Source organism: Myodes glareolus, chromosome 9, assembly GCF_982192425.1.
Source record: "Myodes glareolus chromosome 9, mMyoGla1.1, whole genome shotgun sequence".
NCBI lineage: Eukaryota > Metazoa > Chordata > Mammalia > Rodentia > Cricetidae > Myodes > Myodes glareolus.
The window spans coordinates 7,727,115-7,739,648 of NC_142034.1; the positions used below are offsets into that span (position 1 = coordinate 7,727,115).

Genomic DNA, 12,534 nt, shown 5'->3' on the forward strand with positions numbered 1-12,534 from the left:
AAACACCAGCCGGTGCCAGCAACGCTCCAAAGAAGCTGGAATCTGTGGCCAGCAGCTCCCGGCACCTGGATGAAGAGTAACCCAGGTGAGCCACCCTGGGCATCAGGACACAGACAGACTCCAGGGGGACTGCCTGGGGTGCAGAACTGAGACCTACCCTGGAGCCGCTTTTCATGGTTGTCTTAGCCACTGTTCTATTGCTGTGAGAAGACACTGTGCCCAAAGCAACTCTCAGGGAATAAAGCATTTAACTGGGGCTTGCTTACAGTTCCAGAGGGGTTCCTTCACGATCATCATGGTGGGGGTGGACAGGCATGGTGCTGGGGTAGCCGCTGAGAGCTTTACATCCTGATCCACAGGCAGCAGGTGGAGAGTGAGAGACTGGAAAACCTCAAAGCCCACCCCTAGTGACACACCTCCCCCCACAAGACCACACCTCCTAACCCATCCCAAACAGTTCCATTCACTGGGGACCAAGCATTCAAACCTGTGAGCATATGGGGGCCATTCCCATCCAAGAGACCACAGTGGTCTAGCTCCTGGAAACGCACCAGGAAATATGACAGGGAATGACGGGCATTTTCTGGCTCCCTAAGGTGGATCCCATATCTGGGGCTGGAGTCAACCCACCTGACCCCAAGGCTTGTTTGCTCGCATGCTCACAGCAGAAGCCGCTGTGCCTGACGGCCACACAGGGATCCTGCAAGCTTCCATCAGGACCCCTTGGGAGCAAGGAGACTGGGGCAGGTACTATTTGCTCAAGACAGGACCCCAGATACAGACTTAGGAATTCAGCCAGAAAAAGCAAGTGCTGGGGATGGAGGGATGGCTCAGAGATTAAGAGCACTGATTGCTCTTACAGAGGTCCCAAGTTCAATTCTCAGCAACCACATGGTGGTCCACAACCATCTGTAATGAGATCTGATGCAAAAAACAACAACAGAAAGGAAGGTGGTGGTGGACACACCTTTAATCCCAGCACTCAGGAGGCAGAGACATAAGGATCTCTGTGAGTTCGAGGCCAGCCTGGTCTACAGAGCGAGTTCCAGGACAAGCTCCATAGCTACATAGAAACCCTGTCTCAAAAAAAAAAAAAATTCAATGCTCTTTTCTGGCATGCAGGTGTACATGCAGACAGAGCATTGTATGCATAAATAAAGAAATCTAAAGAAAAAAAATCATACACCACAGACAGACCCTGCAGACTTCCACCTCCCTGCACCATGAGGCAGGGGTGAGTTAGAGGCTCTGCTTCAAGATGTTGGGAGGGCCAAACATGTCTGAGGGACAAGGAGGGCTACTTTTTTTTAGGGATGTAAACTTTATAGGGAAGCTTAAGCACTCTTCAGACAGAGCCTAGTGGTCTCCATTATAGCCTCCTGTGACCTATACAGATAATCAGAGCCTTTGGATCAGGGGCAAGGCAAAAGCACGGAGGAGGAGGGAAGCTACATCTGCTAAGGACACCTCTTCACGTCTTTGACCAGCTTAGCTACTCCAGCCCAGTCCTGGCCCTTGAGTCCCTCCCTGTGGAAGGGACCTTATACACACACACACTACACACACACACACACACACACACACACACACACACACACACAAATAAGGAAAAATTTAAAAATTGCCTTGGAACTGCAGAGATGGCTCAGCAGTTAAGAGTACCAGCTACCTTTCCAGAAGACAGAGGTTCAATTCCCAGCACTCGCATGGAAACTTATAACCATGTGTAAGCTCCAGTTCCAGGGGACCTGATGTCCTCTTCTGGACCTGTGAGTACTGCATGCACACGGTGCACAGGCACACATGCAGGCAAAGCATAAAGGCATGTAAAATAATAATAAAATATCTTTTAAATTGTCTCTTGAATCCTCAGGGCGAAGGTGTGGTTTTCTAGACAGAAAATGTTTTAATTCAGGGACATGTGGGTCCCAGGACCCTTCACACCCCTAGGAGATGTTGTGCTTGTCAATAGCACTGAGCTCCACTAAACAAAAGCTGGGGTCTGCAGTATCCACAGCCAGGGGTACAGTACTGCCAATACTATCACACAGGGAAGGGCAGTACCTGACAGGGTATAGGTGGTGGCAGGGATAGGGTACCAGGTCATCACCAGGCACAGAGCCTGTTCAGAGGTTAAGTGGCCTCTTCTTGGTGAGTCTTTCCTACATTGTATCTACATCAGGGGCCAGGGTCGGCCACTGAGGGTGCGGAAGAAGGGGCTGTGCCCCACAGTCAGGTAGCTATGACCTAGCTGGGTAAGGTGAAAGGCGTTACCAACCAGCAGCAGCAACACACCTCAAACGCATGGTTCTCAGCAGTTTTAGTTACTACCCACCCATCCAGAGCTCCCTGGTGGGAGCACCACGTGGGTCACACATCTGCTTGTCCCTCCACCACTCATCCTTATGGCAACCCCACTAGCTACCTGTCTACCAACATTGACACACGAGGAGACCAGGGATCAGAGAAGACAAGCATGTTGGTGGAGATCACAGATGTGGCATCTGGATCCGAACTCAGGTTGGCTCTCCCTGTTGTCTCCCCCAGGACTGTTCTGTTTCATTCCCTCACACGATGTGCTAGGGAGTAGAGGCTGCAGTAAGCTGAGGCTCTAGGGAGGAGAGGTCTGTGGACCAGATGGCTAGCTGTGTTGGATGGAGGACATGACCAAGGGTGCTGAACAGTGTAGACGGTCTTTGTTTTTCCTTTGGGGACCCACCACTCAGCTCCCAAATAAATACACGGAGACTCATTCTTACTTATAAATGCCTTTAGCTTGGCTCCTTTCTATCCAGCTTTTCTTAGATTATCCCATTTACTTTTTACCTCTGGGCTTTACCTTTTTCTATTCTATATACCTACCTTTCTTTCCTTCTTACTCCGTGGCTGCTTGTGTGGCTCGCCCCTGGTATCTTCCTCTCCTTCTTTTCTCACTCTTTCTTCTCATTTGTCTTAGCCTAGATTCCTCCTATTTATTTTCTCTGCCTGCCAACCACGCCCATCCTTTCTTCTGCCTTAGCTATTGGCCGGCCGGTCAGCTCTTCATTAGACCAATCAGGTGTTTTATACAGGCAAAGTAACACCGCCTCACAGAGTTAAACAAATGCAACATAAAAGAATGCAACACATCTTTGCATCTGAAACAAATGTTCCACGGCATAAACAAGCACGACACATGTTAAACTAGTATCCCACAATAGATCAGGAAAGAAGCCGTGAGACTGTGAGCCTCCCATAGCATTGAGTGACTTTAGGAAAAGATGCTCTCCCCTTTTGGGATGGGTAGCCCAGGCTGGCCCTAAGCTCCCTGTGTAGCGGAGGCTGGCCATGAATTCCCAATCCTCTTCCTGCCACTTTGCCTAGCCTTTCTTTTATCTATCTATCTATCTATCTATCTATCTATCTATCTATCTATCTATCTTCTATCTATCTATCTATCTATCTTCTATCTATTTATTATGTATATAGTATTCTGCCTACATATATCCTACAGGCCAGTAGAGGGCATCAGATCTCATTAAAGATGGTTGTGAGCAGTCATGTGGTTGCTGGGAATTGAACTCAGGACCTCTGGAAGAGCAGTCAATGCTCTTAACCTCTGAGCCACCTCTCCAGCCTGCCTTTCTTTTATCTTTAGTGAGCCTATGGGGGTGTACTGAGTCTGGAACCTAACCTCACAGGAGTCCCTATTCCCCACTCATGAGAAGGCAGTTGACATTAGAGGCAGGCTGGGCCTCAGGTCCACCCATCCTCCATGTCTCCTCAAGCTCAGTGTCTGAGTGATCCTCACCTTTGTAGTTCTTGAAGCCACCCTCCCTGTCCATGACTGCAGAAGTTTCCGGTTGCTTCGAGACCCTCTTGAGATACCTTGCTACATAGAGATCATTCATTGGGGCTGACCTAGCTTTCCGGAAAAGCTATTCTGAGCTTGTGGACACTTACGCCCTTGGCTGTGCCAGCTCTGGCTGAGCATAGACAAGTCCCTTAGACGATGCACGTGGACCCTGGGCAGGAAGTTGCATTCCACTGACCCCTCTCTGGGTATGAGATCTTCAGACTTGTGCTCAAGGAATGATGGAGCTTCCAGACCGCAGTGGTGGTGGAGGGGAGGACAGGGACTAAATTGTGGTGTTGTCCATCTGTCCATCGTTCATCTGTCACTTCAGTGCAGGCTGAGCACTCTGCTGTACATATCCCGGCCCGAGACACGCCCACCACATGTATGAATACATAGCACGCATATGCACATATGATTGCACACACTGTGCCATGCAAGCTTCACCTAGTCTGTCGGTTCCTACATCATTAGAAGAGAGGCAGGGATGAGGGAAGTTAGAATCTTAGAATTCATGTGGAAGGGCCTGTCAGAGGTAGGGGTGGGAGGTCTTCTCGGTAGCCTGAGGCCTCCTGACACTTGAAATGCCAGTCACCTCTCTCTAGTGGTTAGATCACAGCTGGGGGTGTCCATAATAATTAGTTGGTTTGCTTAGGAAACATGGAATTCTGGGTTCTTAGTGGAGCGTGGAAGATGCCAGTGCAGGTAGGCCAGACATCAAGAGGGACTGAGGAGGGTCCCCAAGGAAGAGGGGATGAGAAGCATGCCTACTGGAAAACCATCATTCTTGTGGATGGGCATTGTGCATAGACGTGAGGCTGCCTCCAAGGCTGGATTGCCCTATTCCACACAGGCTCAGCCTGTTTCAGTTGAGCCTAGGTGTGGTACAGTCTAAAGGAAGGGTAGGCAGGCAGCCAGCGGGAGATGGATGGTCCATCTGGACAGGAGAGGCCAGGCGTGAGAGAGCAGGGAGATGTTTCCGCTAAGCCGGACAGCTCTGATTCTGCCAACCCGGACAAGCTTGGTGCCAGACCTAATTCTTGCTTTCTCTATGGCTCTGGGAAGAAGTGAAACTGTTGAGTCTCTCCACACCAGAAAGAGACAGAACTCAACACATAAAGCTGGTCCCTCGGATCCAGAGGGCAAAGACAAGAAGTTCCAACACGTCGCCAGAGCGGGATCTGGCCTCTGAGAAACTCAGATTTCCTAGGATCCACTTATTTCCACATGTCTCTCTCACAGGGAATTGGGGCAAATCCTGTGGATTCCATGCAAAGGTCAAGTCTTAGCACACACACATGCATGCACACACACAAACACAAATGCAAGTACACGCATATACACACATCACATATATATGAACACACGTGTACATACAAACACACACTACCCACATAGGCATACATACATGTTCAAGGGATTCTGGACCCCACCCTCCTCGTCTCCATTGTCTTTATTGTCAGAACATATCCCTGTATTGTCTAACGAGACTGAAATCCAGCTCTCTGCCTCAGTTTCCCTATACGTGAACTACAGTGCCAGATTTGTCTTCTTAGAACTTTGGGAAGGGCAAGGCTAGAAACTAGACAGAAGCTGGTGAGAGACACCATCTAGGGAGGGGAATCTTGAGGCATGGGGCCATGCATGGGATGGACTAAAGTTCTGGACTGTCTGGGTAGGGAAACAGGCTGTGTCCCTGGTGGGAGATGGTCCGTCCCTGTGCAACTTCACTAACGGCCCATCACCCTCTCCAGAGTAGAAGGAACTTCACAAACAGCACGAGAATAATCCCCATTACTCCATACCCCTATTCAAGGTCCTTATCCTCTCCTCTGGAGAACTGGCCCACCCTAAAATGGGAGAGGGGGAGGGGCAGAACCCCGAGCCAGCTCTGCCTTGCCTCCTCCAGTCTCTCCCTTTGCAGCCGGCTCACCAGGACACTGCCAAGTAATGCCCTGTGCCAGGATGGAGGCTGGGCCTGGGGGCTGGGGCCTTGGGGCTGGTGGCTGCCAGGGGTCCCAAAGCCCTTTGCTTGCCCTTCAGAAAGCTTAAACTTCTCTGGAGAGGAACAGTTAGCCTTGCTGGGTTGTTGGGAGAGGTGGGGGAGGAGGGTGTCCGGATCTGTTCCCCTTGGGGGCCCAGGCCTGCACAATAGCCCCTGGGGCTGCCACACTCTGGCTTAAGTAGTTGCCTAGGCAACAGCAGGGGCCAGCTTCAACCAATCCATGGCGGAGACTGGTAGGGGAGGGAGGCCGGGAAGGAAGGGGGTACAGTCCCCTTGCTGGATCCTATATAAGGAGGAAGGATGGGATTGGAGTGTGCGGACTTGACTGTCCCTGCAGGAGACTTAGGGACAGAACACCAAGATGCTTCGGAAAGGCCACTGCAAGCCTGGGTCCTGGGGAAGCTTCTGGGCTACCCTGACCTTGGTGGGACTGGCCACTCGTGCAGGTGAGTGCGCTGGGAGGGGATCAGGTTCTCGGTAAGGAAAAAGGCAAGGGGTGGGGGCAAGAACTTCTACTAGGAGCTATCTAGGGCTGGCCAGGAGGTGGCGCGGTCCAGTCAGCCACGGAGAACACCCAGAGACGGGACATCTCCAAGGACAGGTCCTCAGAAGGGAGAAGGGGTGGACTGCCTCCCAGGGAAAGAGGGGCTGGGCAGCAGGCAGGGGTCTTAATGACAAAAAGACCCACTATTCATCGTCTCAGACAGCTGGGTTCAGGCAGAGGCCTCAGGGGGACGTCATCAGCATTCAGGTCCTTCAGAGTGACAGCTGGGGAGGCAGGGCTGGGAAACTCACCAGCAGCTGTTCCCTTTCTTGCTGGGTCTCCCTCTCCCACACACAGATGGTCACTCTTGTGAGCCTTCCTTTCAACAATCCACACATAAGCCACGTGCCCACCATGCGCGCGTACACGCGCGTGCTCACATGCACAAGAGCTGTCTGCCTGTGCCCTTCTGCAGTTCTCGAACTGTTAGACACTCTCTTTTCTCACTTAGCAGGCTCCCTGCCCTGCTCTGGCTGGGGGCTGTCTTTTCTAGAACTCATTTTGTGTCCCCATGTGACCCCATAGCCTCCCTGGACGGGGGACGCCAACTTCAACCCTCAGTTACCTAGAGTACTATTCCCTCAGCGGCCCATGGTACTTCATTGGGTTCCTTATCTGTCTCACAGCTTGCCAGTTGGACGTGGTGGTGTATTCCTGTAATCCCAGCACATGGGGTGGGGGGAAAGGATCAAGAATTCAAGGCCAACCTTAGTTAGTAATGAGTTCAAGGCTAGCCTGAGCTAAGAGAGACTCCATCTCAAAAAACTAAAAAGAAAAAGAAAGAAACAGAGAAAGAAAGACAGAAAGAAAACCCCTGCCTGCTGTCTCAGCTTTGATCTTCCCAGTCCTGTCTCTGATCCCAGCCCCGCAAGCTCACTCCCACCAAGGGTCCCTAGGGGCTTCTCCCTTTGTCTCTGTGTATTCTTTCCCTGGCTGGCTTCAGAGTGCTCACTTGTGCATTTAGTTATTTTCAAAATTTATATATATTTGTGTGTGTGTGTGTGTGTGTGTGTGTGATGAATGTGCATGTAGAAGTCAGAGGTCAAGGTACGGTTCCTCAGGCACCATCTACACATCTACCTTGTATTTTGAGACGGTCCCTTACTGACCTGGGGCTCATTGATGAGGGTGAGCTGGCTGAGCAGGGAGCCTCAGGGATCCACCTGTCTCTGCCTCCGCAGTCCTGGGATTGCAAGCATGTGCCACCACAACCAGCTTTTTTTTTTATATATATAAACCTGCCTTCTAGGGATAGAATTCAGGTACTCAATCATTTTACCAAGGGAGTGCTTTCTCTCTGTCTCCAGGAACCAACCCCTCCTTAATCACATTTTATTTAGTTTACCTTGTGCATATGTGTGTGTGTGTGGGGGTGCTCATGTGCCACTGCACACAGGTGGAGGTCAAAGGACAACTCTCAGGAATCAGTTATCTCCTTATATCACGTGGGTCCCCAGTATCAAATTCATGATTTCAGCTGGTACCATTACTGGCTGAGCCATCAGATGTCCCCCCTTTATATACTGGGCCTTGCTAAGCAGTAACACTTGATCTGATACTTTCTATGTAGCCTAGGTTGGCCCTGAACTCAGGGCAATCCTCCTGTCTCACCCTTTCATTTATATACTTGCTACATGTCTGTTCTGCTCCTCTAAGCTTTCCCAATTGTGAGAAATCATGAGAAATGGGTTTGGCTCACGCACTGCCACACTGCAGTCTCAGGACAAGTGCTCACTACACTAGAGTGTGCCACTTCTGACACATTTTTGAGGAGGAGAGAGAGGTGGGGACCCAGAGTTTTCTTCACCTTCCCCTGAGAGTCTAGTGTCATGGATACCAGCTCATGCTCCATGGTTTCTTCCTGACCAGAGCCCACTTTGCTTCTGAGGCCTTAACTCCTAAGTCTGCGTGGGGCCACCATGCCCAACCAGGACAAACCCTTGGATACTCATGTATTTTGTGTGTGCACACAGCTCCCTCCCTGGGCTTCAGACCCTTCTCCCACATGCTGGCACATATGTCACCCGTTGGTCCTTCTGCAGGCCTGGTGGCTGCTGAGGCTTTGTTATGTCTCTTCTTGCTGCAGCTCAGAGAGCCGATGTCGGTGGGGAGGCAGCAGGCACCTCCATCAACCACTCCCAGATGCTGCTCCAGAGACTGCAGGACCTGCTGAAGCAGGGCAACGCCAGTGACGTCGTCCTGCGAGTACAGGCTGTGGGCACCGATGAGGTCCGAGCCTTCCACACCCACCGCTTGTTGCTGGGGATGCACAGTGAGCTTTTCCGGGAGCTGCTGAGTAACCAGAGCGAGGTGCTGCTGCAGGAACCCCGGGACTGTGCTGCTGTCTTTGACAAGTTCATCAGGTATGTAGGGGAAGGATGTCCACAGCCCCCCAACTTCTCCACCTCCAGGGTAACAGAAGTCTGGCCTTAGAGGTTATTATATATACTTTCAAAAGTCATAGCGTGACACACAACACTCAGCTCCTTTGTCCCTGCTTCCACTGCCCTCCCTGCTGTGAGCCTGTGTACCACTTCCTGCCCTTGGGAGTCCCTTCTGAGCTACTTACAAACCAGGCCAAGAGAGTTTATGACAGATCGTTGGATGGCCTCTTTCAAGTCTTGGGGTTGAGACCAATCATTTCTTTTCTTTTCTTTTCTTTTCTTTTTTTTTTTTAAAGATTTGTTTATTTATTATATACACAGTGTTCAACCTCCATGTATGCCTGCAGGCCAGAAGAGGACACCAGATCTCATTACAGATGGTTGTGAGCCACCATGTGGTTGCTGGGAATTTAACCCAGGACTTTCGGGAGAGCAGTCAGTGCTCTTAACCTCTGAGCCATCTCTCCAGCCCTCATTTCTTTCTTTGTTTTTTTTTTTTTTTTTTTAGGATTTATTTATCATATATACCGTGTTCTGCCTGCCTATATGCTTGGACGCCAGAAGGGGTACCAGATCTCATTATAAATGGTTGTGAGTTACCATGTGGTTGCTGGGAATTGAACTCAGAACCTCTGAAAGAGCAGTCAGTGCTCTTAACCTCTGAGCCATCTTTCCAGCCTGAGACCAGCCATTTCTTAAACCTGCACATGGCTTTGGAACCACAGGTCTAAGAAGCAAAAAGGTTAGCTAGATCTGTCTTGCCTCTCTGCTTCCTGCACAGAAAAAGACTTGCAAAATAGTCTAAGGAGGTAAAACCCTATCCTGATGGCTGAGACAAGGTGGCTGCAGATTTCAGACATCACTTCCAAGTTCCAGGCATCAGGAAGAGGGATAAAAGAGAAGGGTTTCCCATAGGGCCTAGTGGGGTGCTGCGTGCCAGTGGGCCTGCTAGGAAGAATAAGGGGGGCAGTACTCTAAAAGATCCAGAGACAGTAAAACAGCTAACAGGGAAAGGGAAACTGGACAGCAAGAAAGACCCAGTTCCAAAGAGGAGGGGATCCGGGCTTATGAAGTAGCCTGGGTTGGCTGTGTATTCTGTAGCAGGATTCTTCATGGCCTCTCACTGTGACAATATGCCAGAGGGGGGCCTTCCCCTTTCCTAGGTAAGTTTAAGATTCACCTAAGTTAAAGGACTTGCCTTGTCTAGTGGCAAGGAGGAGGTCAGAGGGGCACCTAACTCCAGACTGTGGACTCCGAGGTTATCAGCGGCTTGTTTTCATTTTAGCTTATAGTTAGACATCTAGGCGATGCTCCTTAAATAGATGTGATTTCCACAACACCAGAAGCTAGAAGATGTTTGAATAAGCTGGGAGGGAACTTAAGAGGGAAAGACAGGAGGCCTCAGGGCCCATTCATCCTGTTAGCGCCTGATTACAAAAGAGGCCATTTTTTTAAAATATTTATTTATTTATTATGTATCCAATATTCTGTCTGTGTATATGCCTGCAGGCCAGAAGAGGGCACCAGACCTCATTACAGATGGTTGTGAGCCACCATGTGGTTGCTGGGAATTGAACTCAGGACCTTTGGAGGAACAGGCAATGCTCTTAACCACTGAGCCATCTCTCCAGCCCAAGAGGCCATGTTTTGAGAAAACCAGCTGGGGGGCTGGAGAAATGGCTCAGAGGTTAAGAGCTCAGAGGTCCTGAGTTCAATTCCAAGCATCCACATGGTGGCTCACAACCATCTGTAATGAGATCTGGCGCTCTCTTCTGGCCTGCAGGCATAGGTGCAGACAGGACACTGTATATATAATAAATAAATAAATCTTTAAAAAAAAAAAACCAGCTAGGGGTGGAAGTGGGTCGCCTTGTCTGGTCCCCTGGGCAAGTGCTGTTAACCATTGAGCCATCTCAAAGGGCCCACTCTTCAACTCTCTTGCAGGTACTTGTACTGCGGTGAGCTGACCGTCTTGCTGGCCCAGGCTATCCCGCTGCACAGACTGGCCACCAAGTACCGTGTGGCATCCCTGCAGCGAGGTGTGGCTGACTACATGCGGACGCATCTGGCTGGAGGCGCGGGCCCAGCTGTGGGCTGGTACCACTATGCAGTGAGCACCGGGGATGAAGCTCTGCGTGAGAGCTGCCTGCAGTTCCTGGCTTGGAATCTTTCGGCCGTGGCGGGGAGCGCCGAGTGGGGCGCCGTGAGCCCCGAGTTGCTGGCGCAGCTCCTGCAGCGCTCGGACCTGGTGCTACAGGATGAGCTGGAGCTGTTCCACGCGTTGGAGGCGTGGCTGGGTCGCGCGCGGCCGCCCCCAACAGTGGCCGAGCGAGCGCTGCGAGCCATCCGCTACCCCATGATCCCGCCCGCACAGCTCTTCCAGCTGCAGGCGCGCTCAGCCGCGCTGGCGCGCCACGGCCCAGCAGTGGCAGACCTCCTACTGCAAGCTTACCAATTCCACGCCGCCTCGCCGCTGCACTACGCCAAGTTCTTCCACGTGAACGGCAGCGCCTTCCTGCCGCGCAACTACCTCGCGCCTGCCTGGGGCGCCCCATGGGTCATCAACAACCCGGCTCGCGATGATCGCAGCACCAGCTTCCAGACGCAATTGGGTCCGAGCGGCCACGACGCAGGTCGCCGGATCACCTGGAACGTGCTCTTCTCCCCGCGCTGGCTGCCCGTCAGCCTGCGGCCCGTCTACGCGGACGCAGCGGGCACTGCGCTGCCCGCGGCACGCCCGGAGGACGGAAGACCACGGTTGGTGGTCACGCCGGCCAGCAGCAGTGGAGACGCGGCGGGCGTGAGCTTCCAGAAGACCGTGCTGGTGGGTGCGCGCCATCAGGGCCGCCTTCTGGTCCGCCACGCTTACAGCTTCCATCAGAGCAGCGAGGAGGCTGGCGACTTCCTGGTCCACGCAGACCTGCAGAGGCGCAACTCGGAGTACCTGGTGGAAAATGCACTGCATCTCCATCTCATTGTCAAGCCCGTTTACCACACCCTCATCAGGACTCCCAGTTAGCCTGTGGTTTGAGAAATAAAGGCCTGACCTGAATGGCGCTCCAGGGTCAGGGAAGGGGTAGGCAAACATGGAATCGACTGCCAGCCTGGGCCTTGGGTGACGACGTCCGGCTGGTTGGGGCCGGGGATGGAAGGCAGGCGAATGTGGTAGACAAGATGGTTGTGGTTTCAGGAATGCCTTTCCCAGTTGACTGGAAGGCAGCGATCTTGCTCCAGAATAAAATCGATGCTCAGAGAGGCCAGGGCCTGAAGCGACTCAGCGGGCGGTCTCAAAAGTCTGGGATTCACATGCCCTCCCCTGAGCTTTTTCCTGAGAGTTCCTATCCAGACACGGATTAGGGCAGGGAACATGACCCAATGCTCAGTGATTGACAGTCAGTGACTGACAGCTTAGTGATTGACAGTCAGCGTGATCAATCTCTCTCTTGAATATTCACATCTGGAGGTGAAGGTGTTCTCTGAGCTGCCACCTCCAGTGGGTAATGGTCCCTTTAGCTTGAGAGACTTTCTGACACTGCTTATGTCAAGTGGCTCTTGGGGAGGGGTTCAGGTCAGTGGAAAGGCCCTTGAGAGACTGCCACAAATGAGACCTTGCTCTAGCCCCATCCTTCTGGGGAGGGACAGTCTTGTCATCTTGAGAAAACATGCATTCCGCAGATGTTTGGTAAGTTTGTGCCAAGGGAGATGGGGTGCTGGGAGTGAAAGGCCCAGGAACTGTACAAATCTTAGAATCAGGCACGGCCACGGC

General features: G+C 51.9%; 1 protein-coding gene across 1 annotated transcript; it reads left to right on the forward strand.

Annotated features, from left to right (window-relative positions):
* The first annotated feature begins 5,947 nt into the window (after positions 1-5,947).
* Positions 5,948-12,024, forward strand: Btbd17 (BTB domain containing 17). The gene is made up of 3 exons (XM_048446171.3): positions 5,948-6,286; positions 8,471-8,747; positions 10,713-12,024. The coding sequence occupies exons 1-3, from the start codon at positions 6,202-6,204 to the stop codon at positions 11,785-11,787; spliced, it is 1,437 nt and encodes a 478-aa protein (XP_048302128.1). The 5' UTR covers positions 5,948-6,201; the 3' UTR covers positions 11,788-12,024.
* Positions 12,025-12,534: the final 510 nt, after the last annotated feature.